The 21,086-nt window shown below is 37.4% G+C and overlaps 3 protein-coding genes across 5 annotated transcripts; all 3 read right to left on the minus strand.

Moving 5' to 3' along the window:
* On the minus strand, positions 3,394-3,798 carry LOC109830303. Its single transcript, XM_020397535.1, has one exon. The coding sequence runs from the start codon at positions 3,796-3,798 to the stop codon at positions 3,394-3,396; it is 405 nt and encodes a 134-aa protein (XP_020253124.1).
* Positions 7,536-11,427, minus strand: LOC109848929 (probable LRR receptor-like serine/threonine-protein kinase At4g26540). The gene is made up of 2 exons (XM_020418660.1): positions 8,635-11,427; positions 7,536-8,072 (listed from the first exon to the last, which is right to left on the minus strand). Exons 1-2 carry the CDS (start codon positions 11,417-11,419, stop codon positions 7,627-7,629), a joined length of 3,231 nt encoding a protein of 1,076 aa, XP_020274249.1. The 5' UTR covers positions 11,420-11,427; the 3' UTR covers positions 7,536-7,626.
* LOC109848937 lies at positions 16,057-20,829 on the minus strand. Of its 3 annotated transcripts, XR_002248954.1 has the most exons (6): positions 20,665-20,829; positions 20,471-20,570; positions 18,368-18,715; positions 17,456-17,592; positions 16,604-16,711; positions 16,057-16,489 (listed from the first exon to the last, which is right to left on the minus strand). XR_002248954.1 is itself a non-coding variant. In XM_020418680.1 (5 exons), the coding sequence occupies exons 1-4, from the start codon at positions 20,769-20,771 to the stop codon at positions 17,464-17,466; spliced, it is 684 nt and encodes a 227-aa protein (XP_020274269.1). In that variant the 5' UTR covers positions 20,772-20,829; the 3' UTR covers positions 16,057-16,711; positions 17,456-17,463. The 3 variants fall into 3 exon arrangements, 2 of the variants coding, with proteins under 2 accessions (XP_020274269.1, XP_020274260.1); XM_020418680.1 differs by having other exon boundaries at positions 16,057-16,711; XM_020418671.1 differs by lacking the exons at positions 16,057-16,489; positions 16,604-16,711 and having other exon boundaries at positions 17,087-17,592; positions 20,665-20,828.

The raw sequence follows: 21,086 nt of genomic DNA on the forward strand, positions 1-21,086 counted from the left end.
TGCTATCTAAGTCATGTAATTTTGATGGAATGATGAAGGAAATACACAAAGTTACTAAAATTAATAAAGAAGAATAAGCAACTATGGTGTTCTTTAAATATCTAATAAATGAGAATAGAACAATTGCCGTGGAGATCATTGACGATGAGGGGTTGAATGACATGAAACAATTAGTCGAGAAGCAAGTGTCAATTGAGTTGTTCATTAAGAAGTATCCGATTCTCGAATTTGCCCAAGTTTCGCGACCTCAAGGAGAGTTCTCCCGCATGCTTGACTTAGACAATGAATCGAGTGGTTTTATGATCGATATCTCCAAGTCAAGAGCCGTCGTCTAATGGAATTTGAAGAATACAATCCTCTACACAAAGGAAACTTTTATTAATAGAACACTAGAGAGTACAATACTTGCTCTTACAAGAGCACCTCACTTTCACACAACTCTTTTATTTTGGTGAACACTCACATAAGCCTACACTACGCACTCAAGCTTTCAAGCTTACTTCTTGCTTGCTTACCCAAATGTGAGCCCAAGACCCCTATTTATAGTTGTTTAAGAGGGTTAAGAAGTGTGTAGAAGAGTTAATCCTAGCCATACATTACTAAGAAGTTTCTAAAAGAATAAATACTAGTCATACACTTGTATCTTCCTAGAAACTTCTTTGTAGATATTTTGTAGGATGTTACTAGAAAGAAGTTCTAGAAAGTTGTTCTAGAATAATCTAAGTTGGTGAGGAATTCTAATACTCCCCCTCATCACCAACTTTCATTTCTCACAAGTCCAAGCTTCTTCTTAAGCTTAAAAAATATTTCTGTCTTTAGTGGCTTGGTGAAGATGTCAGCGATTTGGTCTTCAAACTTGCAATATGTCAGCATCACGATCTTATTTTTAACTTGATGTCAGATGAAATGATATATTGTCTCTATGTGTTTGCTCCGTCCATGTGCTACCAGATTTTTGGCAAGTGCAATAGCTGACTTGCTGTCGATGAGAATCTCTGTCAGTGCTTCATGTTCATGTTGCAGCTCCTTCATTAGATTTCTAAGCCATATCTCTTGACATGCACCTGTAGATGCATCAATGTATTCTGCTTCGCAACTTGATAGAGCAACAACGGACTGCTTCTTTGATGACCAAGAAAAAGCTGTTGATCCAATGCTGAACATGTAGTCGGATGTACTTTTTATTTCATCCAAGTCTCCCCCATCATCACTGTTGGTTACATTATGTCGGGTAACCGACTAGTCTTGGAACTACACTTTGTGAGTAAAATAATCCTTCATTAATGCTTCCTTGAACATACTTGAGAATCCTCTTGGCCACCTTGAAGTGTTCTTGTCTTGGCTCCTCCATGAATCTGCTCACCAATCCAACCGTAAACATTATGTCGGGTCTTGTGATAGTCAGGTACCTTAGGCTTCCGACTAATCTCTTATACAAAGTTGGATCAATAGAGATTCCTGGTGAGTCTCTCCTCAGCTTCACTCCGACTTCGATAGAAGTTACAACTGGTTTGTAGTTATTCATGTTGAACTTCCAAAGGATCTCCTTTGCGTACTTTTTATGAGAGATGAAGATTCCTCTCTCAGATTGCGATACTTCTACTCCAAGAACGTATAGCATTTTTCCAATGCCAGTCATCTTGAACTCCCTGATCATGTTCTTCTTGAACTCCTCGAACATTTTCGGATTGTTGTCGGTGAAGATCATGTCGTCCACGTGGAGACATACGATCATAATGTCTCCATCCTTCTTCTTGGTATAGAGAGAGTGCTTATATGGACTCTGCTGGAATCCGTTCTTCTGGAAGTATGCATCGATTCTAGCATTCCACGCTTTGGGTGCTTGCTTCAGTCCATACAATGCCTTCTTCAGCTTGTAGACTTTATCTTCTTGGTTCTTCACCTCGTACCCCGGTGGCTTCCTGATGTAGACTTCTTCTTCTAGGTAGCCATTTAAGAATGCAGACTTCACGTCCATCTGGCAGATCTTCCATCGGTTTTGTGCTGCCAATGCAATAATAAGTCGGATGGTGTCGATCCTCGTGACTGGTGCGAACACTTCTTCATAGTCAGCTCCTTCTCGCTGACTATAGCCCTTTGCAACAAGCCTGACATTGTATTTCTCAATTGAGGAAGTAAACTGCACAGTCCGCAGGTTCAACCTAGTAAGTCTTCGGCAGGTACTTACTCTTTAACATGCTTCTGACCATATCAAGAATAGTACGATTCTTCCGCTTTGTTATGCCATTCTGTTATGGTATGTAGGCGACAGTGAGTTGATGAATTATCCCGTACTGCTTGTTGAAATTGTTGAATACATTCGAAGTGTATTCTCCACCTCGATTTGATCGGAGCACCTTGATGTGGTACCCACTTTGCTTTTCTATCATCTCCTTAAATTCTTTGAATTTCTCTAGAGCTCCGGATTTCTCCTTCAAGAAATAAACCTAAGTTTTTCTGCTATAATCATCAATAAATATGAGAAAATACATGTTTCCTCCAAGAGAGACGACATCAAATTGTCATGCAATATCTGTGTGGACCAATTGTAGCAGCTCTGTTGCTCTTCTTAACTTTCCAACTTCGAAACTTCTTCTATGTTGCTTACCCTTCATACAAACTTCACATAGCTGGTTCGGATGGTTGATTGGCGACAATCCTTTCACCATTTTCTCCTTCCACAGAAGGTTCAGGTCACTGAATGCAAGATGCCCAAATCTCAAATGCTAGAGCCAAGACTCATCCTTCATAATCATCTTTAAGCACTTGACAGGGTCAGTATGAATATTTAAGGTAAATAGTCTATTTCGAGACATATTCACCTTTGCAATTACTTTATTTTTATTTCTTGATAGTGAGGGCAAGGTCTTTTAGATGTATATCATAGCCTCTTTCTAGGAGCTGGCCTAGACTCAAAATATTATTTCGTAGTGTTGGAACATAATAGACATCAGAGATATAGCTATTCTCGCCCGTCTTTGTCTGGATCATTATCTTGCTCTTACCATTTACTGGAATCTTTGACTGGTCTCCAAAAGTGACATCTCCTTGCACCGTCTCATTTAGCTCGGTAAAGAACTCCTTGATGCCACACATGTGGTTACTGGCACTTGAATCCAGATACCAGATATCTTGATTCTTGCTTTCATTCTCCTGGTGTGTCAGCAGGACTGTTGAAGTGTCTGGCTGCTCCCTTTCTACAAAGTTACTTTTTTCTACCACTTGATTTGGTTTCTCCCAGCATTCATAACTGAGATGGCCGTATCTCTTGCATTTGTAACATTGTGGCTGAGATTTGTCCTCCTGGTAACTTCTTCCTTGTCCTCGTCCTCGTCCTCGTGCGCCACGACCTCGTCCTTGATCGAACGATCATTCACGATCTCCATTTCGATCTTAATTTTCATGGCCTCCTTGGTACTGTCTCCTACAACCTTGCTGGAAGTTTGAGCCACCTCGAAAAGAGCCTCTGCCTCTGTAGCCTCCACGCCATCTTCGACTATCTTCTTTGATAGTTATCTTACTCTGCAAGGCTTGCTCTAGATTCTCTGCTTGTTTTGAACTGATGTTTATATCTTGTTCATAAGCTTGCAGAGAACCTTGTAGCTCATCAATAGAAACTTCGGAAAGATCTTTAGACTCTTGAATTGTCGGAATAATATATTTGAATTTAGAGTCTAAAGTTCTAAGTATCTTCTCCATAATTCTTACATCATTAATTGCTTCTCCATTTCTCTTCATTTGATTAGTTATTGTCTGAACTCTACTAAAATAGCCTGATATTGATTCTGTAGCTTTCATCTTCAAATTTTCAAATTCAACTCTTAATACTTGGAGGCGTACCTTTTTGACTCTTTCCGCACCATGATAGGATTTTTATAAAATCTCTCATGCTTCTTTGGAGGACAGTGCATTGGAAATCTTCTCAAACGCTGATTCATCTACACCTTGGAATATTAGGAACAAAGCATTTTTGTCTCTTTTTCTGACATCCTTTAGTTCACTCATCTGTGTGGCGATGAGAGTTGCTTCTGTTGCAGGTGACTCTGGTTCAGTGTAGCCATTCTCCACGAGCTCCCACAAGTCTTGCGAGCCGAGCAAGACTTTCATCTGGATACTCCAGTTGTCGTAATTGGTCTTCATCAGCTTCAGAATCTATGGCTGGATCATGTTCGCCATCTCGTACACGAGCACCTTCGATTGGCCCGTCTAGATCGAACCTTGCTCTGATACCACTTTGATGGAATTTGAATAATACAACCCTCTACACAAAGGAAACTTTTATTGATAGACACTAGATAATACAATACTTGCTCTTACAAGAGCACCTCACTTTCACACAACTCTTTTATTTTGGTGAACACTCACACAAGCCTACACTACACACTCAAGCTTTCAAGCTTACTTCTTGTTTGCCTACCAAAATGTGTGCCCAAGACCCCTATTTATAGTTATTTAAGAGGGCTAGGAAGTGTGTAGAAGAGTTAATCCTAGCTATACATTACTAAGAAGCTTCTAGAAGAATAAATACTAGCCATATACTTGTATCTTCCTAGAAACTTCTTGATAGATATTTTGTAGGATGTTACTAGAAAGAAGTTCGAGAAATTAAGTTGTTCTAGAATAATCTAAGTTGGTGAGGAATTCTAATATGGTCTCTACTGCAACATTTAAGCCGGCATTCTCTTGGTGGGACGCCAAGTACTATATTTAACAACGCTTCGGGCCACGTTACGGGTGACTTACCGGCCGGATCAATTGTAGAAGAAGAAGCAAATGATACTCAGGAAATATTAAAGAAGATGGCGTGCAAATTGATAGCATGAATGTGGCTACTGGAATCGATGATGCCTTCCATAATAAAATTACATATAATAAAATTTAAGTAGCCACATGCATGCTATCAATTTGCATGTCATCTTCTTCAATACCTTCTAAGTATAATTTGATTGCTTAAACAATGCACTTGCTTGCACAAATTGTTCTCATTATGCTCAACTCAGTAGGAACAACAAATCTTATCTCTTCATTTTCTTCAGCGTTACAGTTTTCACATGACAACTGCGTGAAAAGTGCAAATAAATCTATCTAGAAAAAGGACAAATGCAGTACACGTTCAAAATAGAGAAAACTAGAAAACATCTGCTTCTTTTTCTAACAAAAAAGTTTTAAACGGGGACCTAAATGAGCAAAAGTCTATATGGCGCAGCTACCTGGATTTTGGGATTCGGCCCATTCTGATCATCACGTCTTAGCGCCAGGCTTTCTGTGGCCTCAAACAAGCTCCACATGCATGCATGGTTTTATAAACTCTGAGGTTCCTTATGATCACAGCATGAACTTAAGGCGCGCCATTCAGATTCATAATCATTTATGCGTCGTCTTCACTCATCAGTTACATACATCTTGATCTTTTTGTTGATAATATAACACAAAAATTAATTTTTATAACAGTTTGTTTCAATTTTAATTGGATGCAGCTTTTCACTTAAGGAGTTGGGTCATTTATCATTTTTTTCCCCTCGGAATTTATGTGGTGCGCTTGGGAGGTGGTCTATTAATCTTATCTTACCTTATCTTAAGGGAGGTAACATTAATTCGGGACTTGTTAAACCACATCAATATGGCTGGATGGATGCAAGCCTATAGCTACACCTTCAGCTGCGAATACTCATCACAATCCATTGTTGATAGCTTAAACAATTGTCCTAATTTTTGCTCGGCTCGTTAGAAACAAGAAATCTTGTCTCTCCGTCTTTTTCAGCGTTATAGTTTTCGCATGACAACCAGCTTGGAACGTAAAAATAATTCTATGTAGAAAAAAGGACAAATGCGTTACATGTTCAAATTAATTTAGAGAAATACCTGAAATATCCTTCTTCTTTGTTTCTACGGGAAGCTTCAACGTTCATCAGATAAAAGGAGTGGAGGTCTTAATCTGTAGTGAAGCTCTTTCGTTCACCATGAAGCTATCTTCTTGTAGATTCCTTTTTTTTTTCTCATTAATAATTGAGGTTTAATTGCTAGATTAATGTACTACCCGGCATCATCCAAAGAGAGATAACCATAATGGTGCACTGGCAATCAAAGAATTGATGTGAAAAATGACTTCTTGAAAGACTACGTACGTCTTTTCTCCTCCTCACCATCTTCCTCTTTCTTCATCCCTGTTCTATATTTCCTAGCTTACCTTTAATTGTTTTTGTTCAGACAAAATCTCCTTAATCATTTTGGGAGCTAAGGAACCTAATGTTTATATTTGAAGTAGTTCTTTACTAAAAGAGAGTAAGAAAAGGAAAACATATCAGCGATATCACCTAACCAGGTTTTGATTAGTACTAACTTCGAACGAATTTTTTCTTCTTCCAATTTTCCATGCTACAATCTTTTACTACACATTTCCAATGCCATTTTCTAAGGATCATAAAACTTGCATTCCATGGAGGACTTTTGGTCAGATTGATTTCATGTGCAGACCTTCCAACTTCTTCACTGTAATTAGCAAGGATTGGGGTGAGAAGGATTCGTGAAGTTTGAACCCAAATACTTTAATTTGCTCCATCTTGTTAAAGGTTTAGACAAGCGATAGAAGTAAAAATGTTTATTACTGTTAATTTGCTCCATCTTGTTAATGATAGGAACTGGATGGTGCATTACATGGCTTAGAACTTGAGATCCTTTTCCATGTGATTGAGGAAATTGGCATCCATTAATAAAGTGCTCATAGTAAAAGGCATACAAAAGGAGACTTTGTCATTTGAGTTAGGCTACATAGTCCTTTCTCAGTGTGATGTGAAAATGGGAGTGGCTGCATGAGGCCATGTGAGAGTCTTGCTGGCTAGGCAGCAATTTTTTTTATTATAATTTCTTAGTTAATTAACTTAATTTAACTGTTTAGAATTAATTAATGCCACCTCAATCATTGCACTAACCCCCAAAAGCACACATTTACACTCATCTAGTTCCCCAATACAAGCTGCCCTTGTTATACATCAAAAGGAAAACTGTAAGAGAAAAAGGTTATTTTGGAAGAAACCAAATACTGAAGGAATGTTTTTCTCATCCTCAAAGTGTCAGGATAAATAATTTTATTAGAGAGTAGAAAGAGGCAGAGTTAAAAATTAGCCAAATTCTTTTACCCCACATAATATACGCTTGGATAACAAGAAATTTCCAGCAAACTTCCCTGTTTTTTCCCCTTAATAGAAGGTTTGTCAGATATTATCTGTTTGTTTATTACAAAAACTATTTGACTTTCCAAAATCTGCATTGCTTTTTCTTTGGTTTATATGAAACTATAAGAAGATGAAAAATTCCTTTATGTGTAGGATGAAAAATGTTATATTCCATTCAAGTTGAAGTAGAAAATTGGAAAATTCCTCTACTACTGCTCATTTCATATAGTTTAACTTTGTAGCAAATTTAATAAATAAGGAACTTTTTTTTATTTCCACTGGTTATTTGCTTTAGGACTAATAAGTTGGAAACTTCAAGCGAAGCTTAAACAGGGAAATATTTACTAAAAGAGAGTTAAAAATCTATACATCCAAAATCTCTTTCAAGAGATACATTGCTATATTTCTATTAACTTGAGATTTACAAGGGCAAGCAAAAGCTCCAATTTCCTTGCTAATTTCGGCTAGAACAATCTGACGTAGCAAATGAACAAGTCGAAGAACCCTCCAAATCCACATCCCGAGCAGGAGATTTAGCAGTAAAACTAGCTGATGGTGCCTTCTCCTCATCAACAACCGATCGTCTGATCTCTTTAAGCAATGCAACGACATCCTTCATCGTAGGCCTCTCATTAGGCCTAGCACTCACGCACAATACCGAGATGGCCAATGCTTGAATCATCTCTTGTATGTGAAACTCTGGTCGACCTTGTAGTCTTGAGTCAAGGAGATCCGTCGGATCACATTCGTTTGCTAAGTGATCGCGAACCCATTGAACTAGATGTGTTCCTCCTGGCAGTGATGGGTCTAATGGATGTCTACCTGTTAGAACCTCGAGCAGGACTACACCGTAGCTGTAGACATCGCTCTTTTCTGTGATCCTTTGCATTGAAGCGTGTTCTAATGAAAACCAATATTATTAGTTTGTGCCAATAAAACATAATAATTCACCTAATGTTACTTGTTACTGAAATAAAAAATATCCTAAGTACAAGTTCTAAGCTTATTGTTCATCTTTAGATGGACTAATCCAACTTGTCCAGAAAATAAGAGGATTTGAATCTTCATTTTTTGCATTGGATTTGGGTTCTGATTCTGACCCTGCTCATTCTTTTGGGTCCACATCTCGTAAAGCCTGTGAGAAACTCTTGTGCTATTTAGGTCTGATCAAAACAAGTTAAATTCTAAGTTGAGATACTCGAATCCAGATTTCTACCTAGCTCATTCTTCTCATGTCAATGTCAGGTCTAACAGAGCCATAAGTGGAGAAGTTTGACATTAAACCTATAAGATCACCTCATAAAGAGGCATGTCAAGTTCTCTAGGTTTTTTCTAAATCTAGACATGGACATAAAAGCTTTATTCATCGCATCAGGAAAGAAGTCAATAAGAAGCAAGCCAATCAGACAATCAAAATCAATGCCCTTCACATAAGGGGAAAAAAATCAAAACTCATCAATACCTGGAGCGATGTAGCCATAAGATCCTGCAATCTTCGGCGAGCCCTTAATCTTCACTTTCATATCACTGCTATAACCACCATTCAAAACCTCGGCCAACCCGAAATCTGCCAGATACGCTTCAAGTCTCGACCCCAACAGCACATTCATACTTTTAACATCTCCGTGCAAGATTGCAGGCACACAATCATGATGCAAATATGCGATAGCGTTTGCTAGTCCTACTACAATATCATATCTGACATCCCAATCCCCAGATCCCTTCGTACCCCGGTGTAGGAATCCGCTCAAACTACCATTCACCAAGTAATTGTAGAACAAAAGTTTTGTACTCCCATTTTCTGCCCAACCTAATAATCTCACGATATTTCGATGTCGAATTGTGCCTAGCGTTGAAATTTCATTATGAAATGCACTTGTCCCTTGTGATGACTCTACTGACCACATTTTCTTCACCGCCAAGGTGACGCCTGTTGGTAAGTCGACCCTGTAAACTACACCAGAGCTCCCCGTCCCAATGACACTGGCTGATGTCAACCTTCGAACGAGATCATCAACCGAGAAATCTAGCTTTTGGTACAATGTCACTTCCCATGTACCATTTTCGTCTCTCTTGGGAGTTATTCGATCATGAATAGACACGTACGCAGCCATCAACGCCAATATTGCACCGACACTCGCTAAGATTGATATGGCTAGTTTTAGAGCTGACATTGGAGCTGCTTTCGTACCCGTGTCTGATGCGGGCCCAGAAGAGATGAACAGCCCATGGTTTCCGGTGAGGGCAGAAATGGGAAGCTTCCTGAAGAATTGCGAATCTGGCAGTTCGCCTGAGAAGCTGTTGAAGGAAATGTTCAGGGTGACGAGATTCTCGAGATTAGCGAGAGGAGAGAGATTGCCTCTGAGATTGTTGCGGGAAATGTCGAGGATTGCGAGCTTGCTAAGACCTGAGAATTGTGATGGAATTGCGCCAGAGAGACTGTTGCAGCTGAGGTTGAGAGAGATTTCGAGCTCTGGCAATTGGCCGAGCTCTGCTGGTAACTCACCGGATAATGTATTGGCGCCAAGATCTAACAGTTGGAGTTTAGTACAGAACTTGAACTCTGAGGGAATTCTGCCAGAGAACCGATTTTTCCCTGCAGCAAACTTTGTCAGCCCTGCCAGTGACCCGATGGCGGGCCCTAATGGGCCACTGAGCATGTTATCTGAGATGTCGATGACTTGTAGATATTTCGGAAGTGAACTTGGCAAAGCTCCACCAAGGGCATTTGAATGAAGATCAAGGAATTCGAGATTTTCACAGCCTGACAACGATGGAGGGATCTGACCGACGAGTCGATTGCTGCTAAAATCAAGAAAATTCAGATTCTTTAACATTCCAATCTCTGCAGGTATCGATCCAGATAGACGGTTCTGGTTCAGCCTTAGCCTGAAAAGATTTGTACAGTTGCCAATCTCTGGTGGTATGAATCCAGAGAGCTCATTAGACAGAACCAATAACTTGGTGAGATTTTGTAGCCCAAGTAGCTGTTTTGGTATTGGACCTGTCATGTTGTTGTAAGAGAGATCAAGAGATTGGAGATTCTGACATTCTGAGAGATTAACTGGAATATTTCCAGTCAATCTGTTCTTCCAAGCATAGAACAACGTGAGACCTGGCAGCTTCTTGAAATCGATATCAATCTCACCGGAGAGGTTGTTGTTATCGACTTCAATATCGGTTAGTGTTGAGCAGTTGGCAATCTCGGGAGGAATATGACCAGAGAGCTGATTAGTACTCAGCTGAAGTTGCTGAAGCTTTGGGAGATTGCCAATAGTTTTCGGTATAGACCCCGAAAGAAGATTGAGAGACAAATCAATGAGATTTACCTCCTTGAGATTTCCGATTTCAGCTGGAATAGAACCCACCAAGCTATTCTGCCATAGTAGCAGAGTCTGAAGATTCACAAGACCTCCGAGCTCAGGTGGAATCGATCCTGATAACGAATTCTGATACAGATACAAATTTGAAAGCTCAGTGCAGTTGCCAATCTCTTTTGGGATTGAACCAGAGAGAAGAGCAGTGTATATAGCAATAGTCTGAATCTTCTTCAGCTTCCCAATCGTAGAAGGGAGATAACCAGAGATACTAGTTTCTGCAAGGCCCAACATTAGCAGGTTGGTGCAGTTACCAACCTCTGAAGGCAATGATCCTTTCAAATTTTGATTGCCACCAGCTCTGAACACTTCAAGCTTCGTCAACTTTCCAATGCTCGACGGGATTTCTCCACTGATATAGTTATCATATAGAGTTAGATAAGTCAGGCTTGACAAATTTCCGATATCAAAAGGAATGGTTCCTTGGATAAAATTTGAGTTGAGAGACAATGATTCAAGCTTGGTAAGCTTGCATAATTCTGTTGGAATCTCTCCGGAGATTTGGTTCTTGCTAAGATCAATAGAAGTAAGTTGTCGGTAATCACCAAATGCCTTCGGTATCGAGCCAGTGATATTGGCTTCAGAGAGGACTAATGAGTTCAGTGAAGTGAGAGGTTGCAAGTTTGAAGGCAATGGGCCTTGGAGGTCTATTGATTTGAATGTGAGGCTGGCAACCTCTGAGTTCTTGTTGCATGAGACTCCAAACCAGTTGCATGGATTTTTGTCTAAGGGGTTCCATGAGTTGAGAAGGTTTGAGGAGGTGTTGAGTGTCTTTTTCCATGAGAGAAGAGCTAGGCCTTGGTCATCAATGGAGAATGAGAAAGGAAAGAAAACAGACGTTATTGTGAGGAGGAGAATGAATGGAGGCATTGGAGGTTGTGAGAGGGGAGTTTGGAGGGAGAGGAGTAGCATGAGAGAATTTGTATAGGGATTATGGAGGAGGGGTACCCATGACTTTTTTTTATAGGAGAAAAATAATGGAGATCTGGATCTAAAGAAGGGGTTGTATTTTTTTTTAATTATTTATTGATTTTAATTGTTAATGGAATTGGATTTTGGGAGGCATACTGAGGGACAAGATGTAGAGTTTGATTAATATTAATTATCAAGAGAAACTTAGATTGATAGTATTATTATTTTCTCTAGTTTTATAGTGTATCATTACATGTATATGAATAGTTGAATGGATGTCAATAGATCTTTTCCTTTTTCAGTTGTTTCTAATACTAATGAAAATATAAAGAAATGACAACAGATTGTTGAGTACAAAGCTGCTCTGCAACCTGGTGGCATTTGAGAAAGATAAGCTATTTATTTGGTAAATTGATGTATATTCCTTTGTTTTCTGAATACGGATTCAAATTGCACTCATCCCTGATTTTTTTGGCTCACATATTTCTTCTTTATAATGATAGCTAACCTTTGATGTGACTTGACTAGCATCCGAACTTAGCCACAACTTCATCTGAATTGTAATGCTTCCTATTATACTTGTTATTTAGCCACATATGTTGCCCAAAACAGTTCTTCACTGTATATTTATAAGCAAATAAAGAAATGAGAGGGAATATTACAGACATTTTGCTTGTGATCAAGGTGGCCACAACTCACAAATATCAAACACATACAGCCAACATAAATGAGAAGGAAGCATTTTCTCTTTTATTTAGGGAGTTGATAAGATCACTTAAACTTGCTTGTTGAATGATAATCTGTTTCAAACTATTAAAAAATTAAATAAGTTGCTAAGAATTTCTTACATAAAGTCATGGTGCAAAGTTATAACTGAAAATTTGAAGTTTTCAATATTCTGATAATCCCTCTATTATCAGAATCAATTTCGCTACATTGTAAAGATGGTTATTTGCCTCCAAAAAGAAAATCTAAAGATACATATCTTTCGACATAAAACCCTAAAGATATATTGATTGAACAAAGCTTCTCCAATCTCCATTCCTAGATATATACAAATCAGACAAGATTTTATTGTTAACCTGAATGCGGGTTTGGTTTAAATCAGAGGAGACCTTAAGTAGGAGAGTGTTAATCCTAAAAATAATAGGATATCTGAGCATTCGGTCTAGTAGCAAAAGGCAATTACTGAAAACAAAGGACGTGGCTTTGGGTGGAAGGGACAACTAGGATAACTAACCCCTTAGTTTAATTAGTTCAGTCTCTTGCCTTCATCAAAATCATGTGCACTTCTTTGTTAATTGTAATATTAGCTGCATAAGAAGACAGCTAGACCCTTGTGGGTTTCACCTCCTTTTACCCATAAAATTATACGGAAAAAAAATGAATAAAATTTGCATGAAAAGAAGTGAAAAAAAGGCCACCAACATTCATGACTTCACTTGCAAATAAAGGAGGAGGTAATGTTCAGAGGATGTCAAACTTTGGTCGTTATTATAACTAGCAAAGGGGTTTGTCACATGGTTAGAGCTCGTTCAGTTATAAAAGTCAAATAATTTTTTCCATGTATAATTGTATGTGCATATTTTTTCTGTTGAGATGTAACCCCATGCAAATAAACACATATGTACACATAAATTTCACCATCAGTGCTCTTAGCTCTATATATGTGACACCAATTTCTTATGTTTCACCTAAAAATATATCCCCAGGAGTATAATCCCTATCATTAACCATATATCAGCGAATCTTGCCAAACAAGAAGGTAAAAAACATGCATATACATAAAAATGAATCCAAGCTAGTATTGAAATATTGTTTGGTCTAAATGTTAAATGGATCCATGACCAAACTGAATATAAATGGATCTACTAATTAAATCCCTCATCTAAAAATCAAGCAGATCTAGATTCGAATCAAATAGATCAGATCTAATTATGATGACCCATCAAAAGTTAAGAGACAAGTTCATGTTAACATATATTATTATATTAATTAACAAAAATCAAGCTAAATCAGCAGTGCATGATAGGATCATATATCACATGATAATGACTGAGAGATGGGGAGGAGACATATTAGGTGCTCAGATCATATGGAGATGAACTTGTTTCTGTATTAGTAATGGGAGCATCATGGGAATAAAAAGAGGTTTTAAAAGTGAAAACAATTAAAATACATGAAAAAGGGGAGTAAAAACATAGTAGTGGTCAAGTTAATGGTGGGCTGTTTTGTATTTAAATGCTTAGATTGTACCTTAGCCAAGGTGTAATGCATGTTCCTTCATCTTATTCTTCAATAGTTTTATTAATTCTCTGACAAACTGGACTTAATATTTTATTTTTTTTCTTCCTTCTGGAAATCAATTCATCAATCAATGATGTGGAGATTTTTTTTACACTGGCAGTTGTGACAGTTACTGATGGGTTTGTTAAAATACTGATACTAAGCTATTTAAAGAAAACTTCATCAAAAAAATTCATGTTATACATGGTTAGCTTAAAATTCTCTCTGAAATGGGAAGTGGTATGGTGCCATGATAGACAATTAGATAAAGAAAAATGCTAAATCTTTGAAAAAATTCTTATCTAATTCATGTTTTCCGAAATCTATATTAAGTTTCAGTCTCTTTGTTGGACAGAGGAAAACTTTTTAGGATACTAGTGCCATCTATGCATAAGAAACTGAAAGTGCAAAAAGAATAATTTGGAATTTGGGTAAAGGTTAAAGAGGCATAAAGAGAACCAATAACTCTTTATACCAAAGTTAATTTCCTAAAATAACATTCAAGGGCATGAATTCTCATGGAGAACAATAGTGAAACCACATGAAGGAAGAAAGAAGCAAAAGGAGGTTGTTCGCGTGCAATCTCCACTTTCAAAAACTCAAGATAAAAAAAAAAAGAAAAGAAAGCATGTATGAGAAATAAGGGAGTCAGTTAAAAGATTATTGAACCATTAATTTACACTATGAGAAAATGATAGCCTTGGCATGTCTACATGCACTTAGGAGCACTGAGAAGCCTCTCTTTCGGCACATTATAACATAAAGGATATTATTAGATTCTGCATTTTAATTTAGAAGATATAAAACTTTTAATCTGGTTGTGTACAAATGGATGTACCACTAAGGATCATCATTTCAAAAGGTTAAGAGTGAAACATTTTGGCTTTTCTCTTACCACTACCCCCTGTTTCTTCTCATGAACTATAGTAGGACCAAAATGTTGCAATCACAGTATCCAGAGGGGACCCAGATAAAATCCCTGTCTTAATCATATTTCCTTTTGTTTATTCACTTATGTTATAAAATTTGCTCATCCAACTTCGTTGTGATGTTGTGGAATTAAATTAGTAGTAGACTGCATGGCTAAACACCAACAATATCAATTCTCTGTTTCCTTGGAGCCATACCAATTGAGATTGTAATCTTTATTTGTCCATAAATTCAGGATTATGTTCTCTTAACACAAACATCACTAACTTACCTGTTTTTTTGACGATATCGGAGATTCAATTGGAGAAGTAATATTCTATTTGTGATGATGTATCGCCTACTAACATTATCGATCATGTTAATATTCACATTGCTTGACAGTATCATTTGCTTGTATGTGTTTTACTCTTGAAGTGGTCATGGCAGTCTTTATCTAAAGCATGCATAATGATTTGGGTGAGAGGTCAACACTAAGAACGAACTTGGAAACAAAAGGTTTGGTTACTCATCTTCCTTCTGCAAAGATATTGCTGATTACCCTATATTTCAGGTAAATATAAGGACTCCAGAAGGTCATAATGGTTCATCCTTCATAGTCTAATGATGCTGTCACTCTTACACATCTAATATCTTACTACAAATTTTAAAGAATTAATTGTTCTTTAATGCCCTAAAATTCAACCAATTTTAACTTTGATATCCTGAAGTTTAGATTTTTTTTTCCAGATGATATATTAAAATTTCACCAAATTTAAATTTTAGCATCTTCCATGAAGCGATCATTGAAGATTCTATCTATAGGGTATCACGTGATTATCACATGATTAGAAAGAATTCACCCGAATCCCCTTTTTCCTCCGCCATCTATGTAAAAATCCGAAATCGTTTGCAAAAACCTATACATTTCTTCACTCGTCCCTAAGACAAAAGCACTGAAAATCTTCAGACCTGAACAAAGAATTGTACATAAAAGAAGGAACAAAACAACTCTCTACCGTAGATTACCCTCTTTTCCCCTGTTGTTAAGCTAAGGCATAACGACTAATATAACAAGTTGAGACGTGCAAAGCAGCTCATGTTATCCCAATACGCAATAAATATCAACACCAAAATTATATATATTCTCAATTAGCTTAAGCTACAACCAAACGAGACACTGCAGAAAACTCTTCACATATTTCTCAGTGTTGAAAAACCACAGGAAATCTACACTGCACAACAATTTCTCTCAATTTCTTGATTTTCCATGCATAATTACGTTTTCTGTATTTGCTCAGCCCAAAAGTCCTATTCAACCGAACATGTATCAAGTGCATTTCTCCAATGAACAAATTGGACACAACAACAACTGCTACTACTACAATACACAGACATGTTCCTTGTGTAAAAATTCTTTCTGCATCACCCCAAATATAATGTCCTCAAAATTCATAGTATTACAATGTAATTAAATATTTATTATGTAAAATTTATCTGATCCTACCCACCGACATCCAACAACCAAATATGTACTGACCAAAGCATGAAGTAAAATATTTCAGATAGCGTGAGAATCCAGTACTACAAGACCAAGAAAAACATCATCTATTAATACGCCATGCTTGATATAATCTTCTAACATCTGCAGTAGGTTTAGCAATCTTGAAACATAGGACCCTCAGTCTCAACCGAACTGCTCTCTTCCAGCAATACCACGCCGAAATCACTGTCAAACAATGCTCTACTCTTACAAAAAAAGTATCATGTCACCTGTTCTCTCTTAAAACCCTTTTTACAAATGTTAGGCAAATACCAGGGATTGGCAAATACGGGCTGAAACAGAAAGATATTAAGATGTCACTTGGCATTCTGTTACTAATGTTTTAACAACCTTAAACTAAAATTTAACTGCATCCAGAAGGGAAGAAAATTGTAGACTAACTTCACCTCCCAAAGCATTTCGATACTGAAGATGTAAGTGTTGATGACATAAACTTCATTCTCGAAGATCCTTCAGGGAAGTAGAAACATGGCATAATATGAGAGAGCCCTGACCTATAGGAATAAAAGTTACAATGAAATCTAGCGTGTATAAAATTGGGAAAAAAGAATAAAAACAACCTCGCAACAGATAGCATAGGGATCAGTTTAAAATACATGCTAAAAAAACAGATGCCATTGCCAACATGAGACAGGATGAAGAGGGTGAGTATGAACTGAGCTCGATACACTGCTAATTGGTTGGGTAATGCTTCCAGACTTCATTACAGTTTCTCAAACAAATACTCATTGAGGATTGATGTATAACCAAGTAATTGAGAGCAAAAACTAAAAAGAACTGAGTCTGGTGAGAACCTATCCCGTAATATCACCTGAATCATTACATTTGTGGCACACCTTCAGTGAGAAATATGTATGGAAATTCAAAAATAATTCAAACGCTAGCCAACCTAGGTGCAATTAAATTACTCCATCACAACCCATGAATTGTAAATACAGATAATTTGTTCAAGAGAAAGGATTCTAGATGTTGAAACTGTATCCATCGCAATTTAATCCCTCACTGTGAGCTCTTGAATTTTTTCTGTTATGATGAAGATAAGGAATAACTTCAACAAAAAAAAATTGTCATCTTCACAAAGCATATCACTGTTTCGACACAAAGATCATCATAGCCATAAAATTTTTGGCATTTCCGCATTAATCCATACAGGAGTTCAGATTTCATCTGGTTTTCTGCTACCTTGCGTGCTCAACAGAATAAGACCGTACGAAACTATGCTCTTGAGTTGAGGCTACCTGAGATCTTATAAATACAATGCACGCCACGGTTCTTGAGCACGTGTTGATTTCTCAGCCTCTTTGTGCTGGAGTCCTTCTTTGCTGAAACTAAGACACAGATGACCAGCCAGGAACTGACCGATCTTGCAAAGTGCCTAAAAATAAAAACAATGAAGGGATTCAGCTCGAAGTTAGTCCACATGAAGAACAAAATTCAATTCACTTGAAAGACACTGTCAATTGACGAGATATTTTGAAAAGCAATACTGGCAGTTCTATGATGAGTCTGAGTCATCAAATCATTTCTTTTGCCATATATAATGGCTCTGCAATACTTTTGGTGCCCATGGATGGGTTTTTACTTTAACAGGCATGACATAGGTGGCTACATTTAGTTGGTGAAGCCAACTCCCCATTCCAGACCTAGGACTAGTAAAACATGTTTAACCCAAATGCTAAAGACGTCATTTAGACTAATACTAGCAAATAGTGAATAATCATTTATTTATTTTTGGGTTAACTGTGGATAGACCCCCTGTCCTATAACCCAATTGTGGGTAGACCCCTGTAGTTCTATTGGATCCTCTAAGTGAACCTTTTTGACTCTTTCACCCTCAGAGAAGGAGGGAAATATTTTTCGGCAAATATACTTCTTAATAGTAGAAAAGCCAATAAATTCACCTGGGGATTCTACCTGCAATTGTGTGGTAGTACAGGATCTACCCGCAACAATAGAACTACAGCGAAGCTATCTGCAACTGAGCGATAGTACAGGGATTCTATCCACAATTAACCCTTGGCTCTTTAGTGATTTTTTAAAGAAAAGGCAAAAACGTTTGAATGTACCAGCAACTAGACACCTCACAATTCAACTAATTTCAAAAAACCATAAGCATTTATAAGTTTTAAGAGAAAATGACTAGAAAATACCTCAAGTTCATACTCTATAGCTCTTTTGTTCTGACTCTGACCATCAGAAGCAATAAGAAGCACAGTAGGTAAACGCAACACACGAACCATATGCAGCAAGCAGGCTGAAGGCTCACAGTTCAACTGCACTGGTGAAGAAGTTTTAGTAACTTCAGAAAGCATAGCTTGAGCAAAGTCAGTTCTGGCCTCTATTTCTATGTCTTGATTAAACTTGAGACTTTTCATCACGAATGGAAGTACTATTGTAGGTTGACCAGAAAGGTTGTCTGAAAGAATGGATGATAGAACTTCTCTGACAGCACATGCAGCAATAGGAGGTTCATAATTCGGTAGAAGTAAGATGGACACCTGAAAAGATTAAGCATCTCAGTAACTAAACCAGCTTTTTGCAGGAAAAGAAAAGAGGAAGAAAGAGTTCCTGGGTAGTATGCTAGAAATGACTACTTAAATAGGCACATGTTTAAAGAGAACAAATGGATGATAATTTATACAGGTATTCAGCAGTTCTAAGAAGGTTTTCATATGCTAGTAACAACTACTGCTGGGTATTCCCGCCAATCAACACCCTTCCATAATTCTGGCTAATGATCTCCAACCCTTCCACTATTGGGAATTTGAAGTCACAAGAATGAATTCTACCGTAGCAGATCAAGTGTCATGATAAGTAACATTCATGAAGCCAACCAAAAGTTGGAGCTACAGGAAATCAAAGTCAAAGATCTTTTTTTATCATTTTTTGCAAAATTAGAATTATAATTACTTCCACAATTTTTACTACTATTAAAGCAAGAATATCTACTGTAAGCCACATGTTGTTTATCCTGATTAAAAGAAACTGATAACTATGACAAAATACTAGGCGCTAACACGTGCAGTGCAGCAGCAAAAAGAACAAACATCCTCAAGTACGGCATTATCCAAATTTTCTCGGGTTGTCTATGTGAACTCTTTTTTTTCCCATTCAAACCTATGAAGATAAATTAGCAAGCAACACATATGTTACCTGCTTAACATCTCCATTTTAACCACCCTATTTCAATCCTATGAACAACATTCTCAACAATCTCACCAGTAAGACGATAATTAATGGCTGATTCCAAGTAATACCCATAGTGTACAAATAACGAAATAAAGCAATTTAACCAGGATATGATTACCAGAAAGGATTAACAAACAGGTGCTTGTATCACAAACGGTTAATTTTCTCTGGCATAATTTTGAATAAGCGTACATAGAAGTTTAGGCTTGCTTAGCCATTTTACTACCTCACCATAACCTCTCCAAGGGAAATTGACTAATAAAACACAGGAATCTAACCTGCTCAAACCATAGTCACCTAAAAACATTAACTTTTGCCTAAAGCTTCCTATCCTTCCCTTACAAATATGTTTTGCAAAGTTAAGTTTCTGTCAAGCTCTCTTGATATCTCTTAACATCCTAAGCATGTCACTTTTTCGTTCATAGTTAAATTGAATAGGAGGTAGATGACAATTAAAAAAGTAGTCATGTTCCAACAAAGAACTTAATATGTAGGCCGTAATTTGCCACAGGTCTTAAGAACTAACTTGCAGATGTACACTATAATACTTATACTCAGTTTTTACAAAATAACATGAAGATCTCATATGCTCTTAAAGGACCCACACTACACCAAAACTCTGAAGTTGTGATGATGGTTGAGGGTTACAGTTTAATATCTAACACGCCCCCGTAGGCTGAGCGCCTTTTTATGGGCTGAAACTTGAACTCACATAGCATTAACATTTTTTTCCTTTTTAATCCACATTAAATTTGAGGACGACAAGAATTGAACCTATGTTGCTCCGATACCATCTTAGAGGACCTTGCCACAACACCAAAACTAAACTCCGAAGTTATGGCGAGGGTAATAATTTTATTTCTAACATATACAAGTAATTGCATCAACAACAACTACTTATATGCATCGACCATTTTTAACACCCATAAATCCGCACAACGTGTTGTTTTGCCTACATAGAAACTGCTCTATATCCAATACACATTCCAAGGTTTATCTCATAAACAAAGAACCCCTGAAGATCACAGGACCAAGCAAATCAAATTGCAAACAAGAGGAAATACCTGAGGCTCGCCTTGCGAGTCGACAAAATTGATCAAATCACCTGAAGCTTTCTGATCAGTGATGCCATAGTTCGTCAAAGAGAGCTCAAATTTACTTTCCCTGCCAAAAAACAAAAAAAAAAAATCAATGAAAGAAGATATTAATTGTTATAAATCAATTCAAAAAATAATAAGGTGAAAGATTTAGGGCTTACGATTTCGTGAGATCGGAGTTAGGGTTTGGGATTAATGAAAGTGCGATGGCAGGACCAAATCCATCGTTGTCTCTGACGAGAAAGATAATTTTTTTAGCGAATTTCATAGTTCGGGAGTTTGAAAATTTGGAGGGGAGGGGGCGAAATTGGGAAGGAGCAATGGCGAGCTGCGGTGTAAAACTTGGTCTAGGGCTTGCGATCGGGTCGGCTTAAACCCGAAACCCGTTAGATCCTAAACCCGAAAATAGGGTGCGTTTGGCAACTGTCATGTTTTTGCCGTTTTTCTTTTTATTTTTAACAAAAACAATAAAACTCGTTTGACAACCGGGACGTTTTTTTAACTTGACCATTTACAAAATCCAAAAAATAAACAATTTTCTCAAAACACCAAAAAGATGTTTTAAGATTCCGTTTTTCATCTA

The sequence above is a fragment of the Asparagus officinalis genome, chromosome 1, assembly GCF_001876935.1.
Source record: "Asparagus officinalis chromosome 1, Aspof.V1, whole genome shotgun sequence".
NCBI lineage: Eukaryota > Viridiplantae > Streptophyta > Magnoliopsida > Asparagales > Asparagaceae > Asparagus > Asparagus officinalis.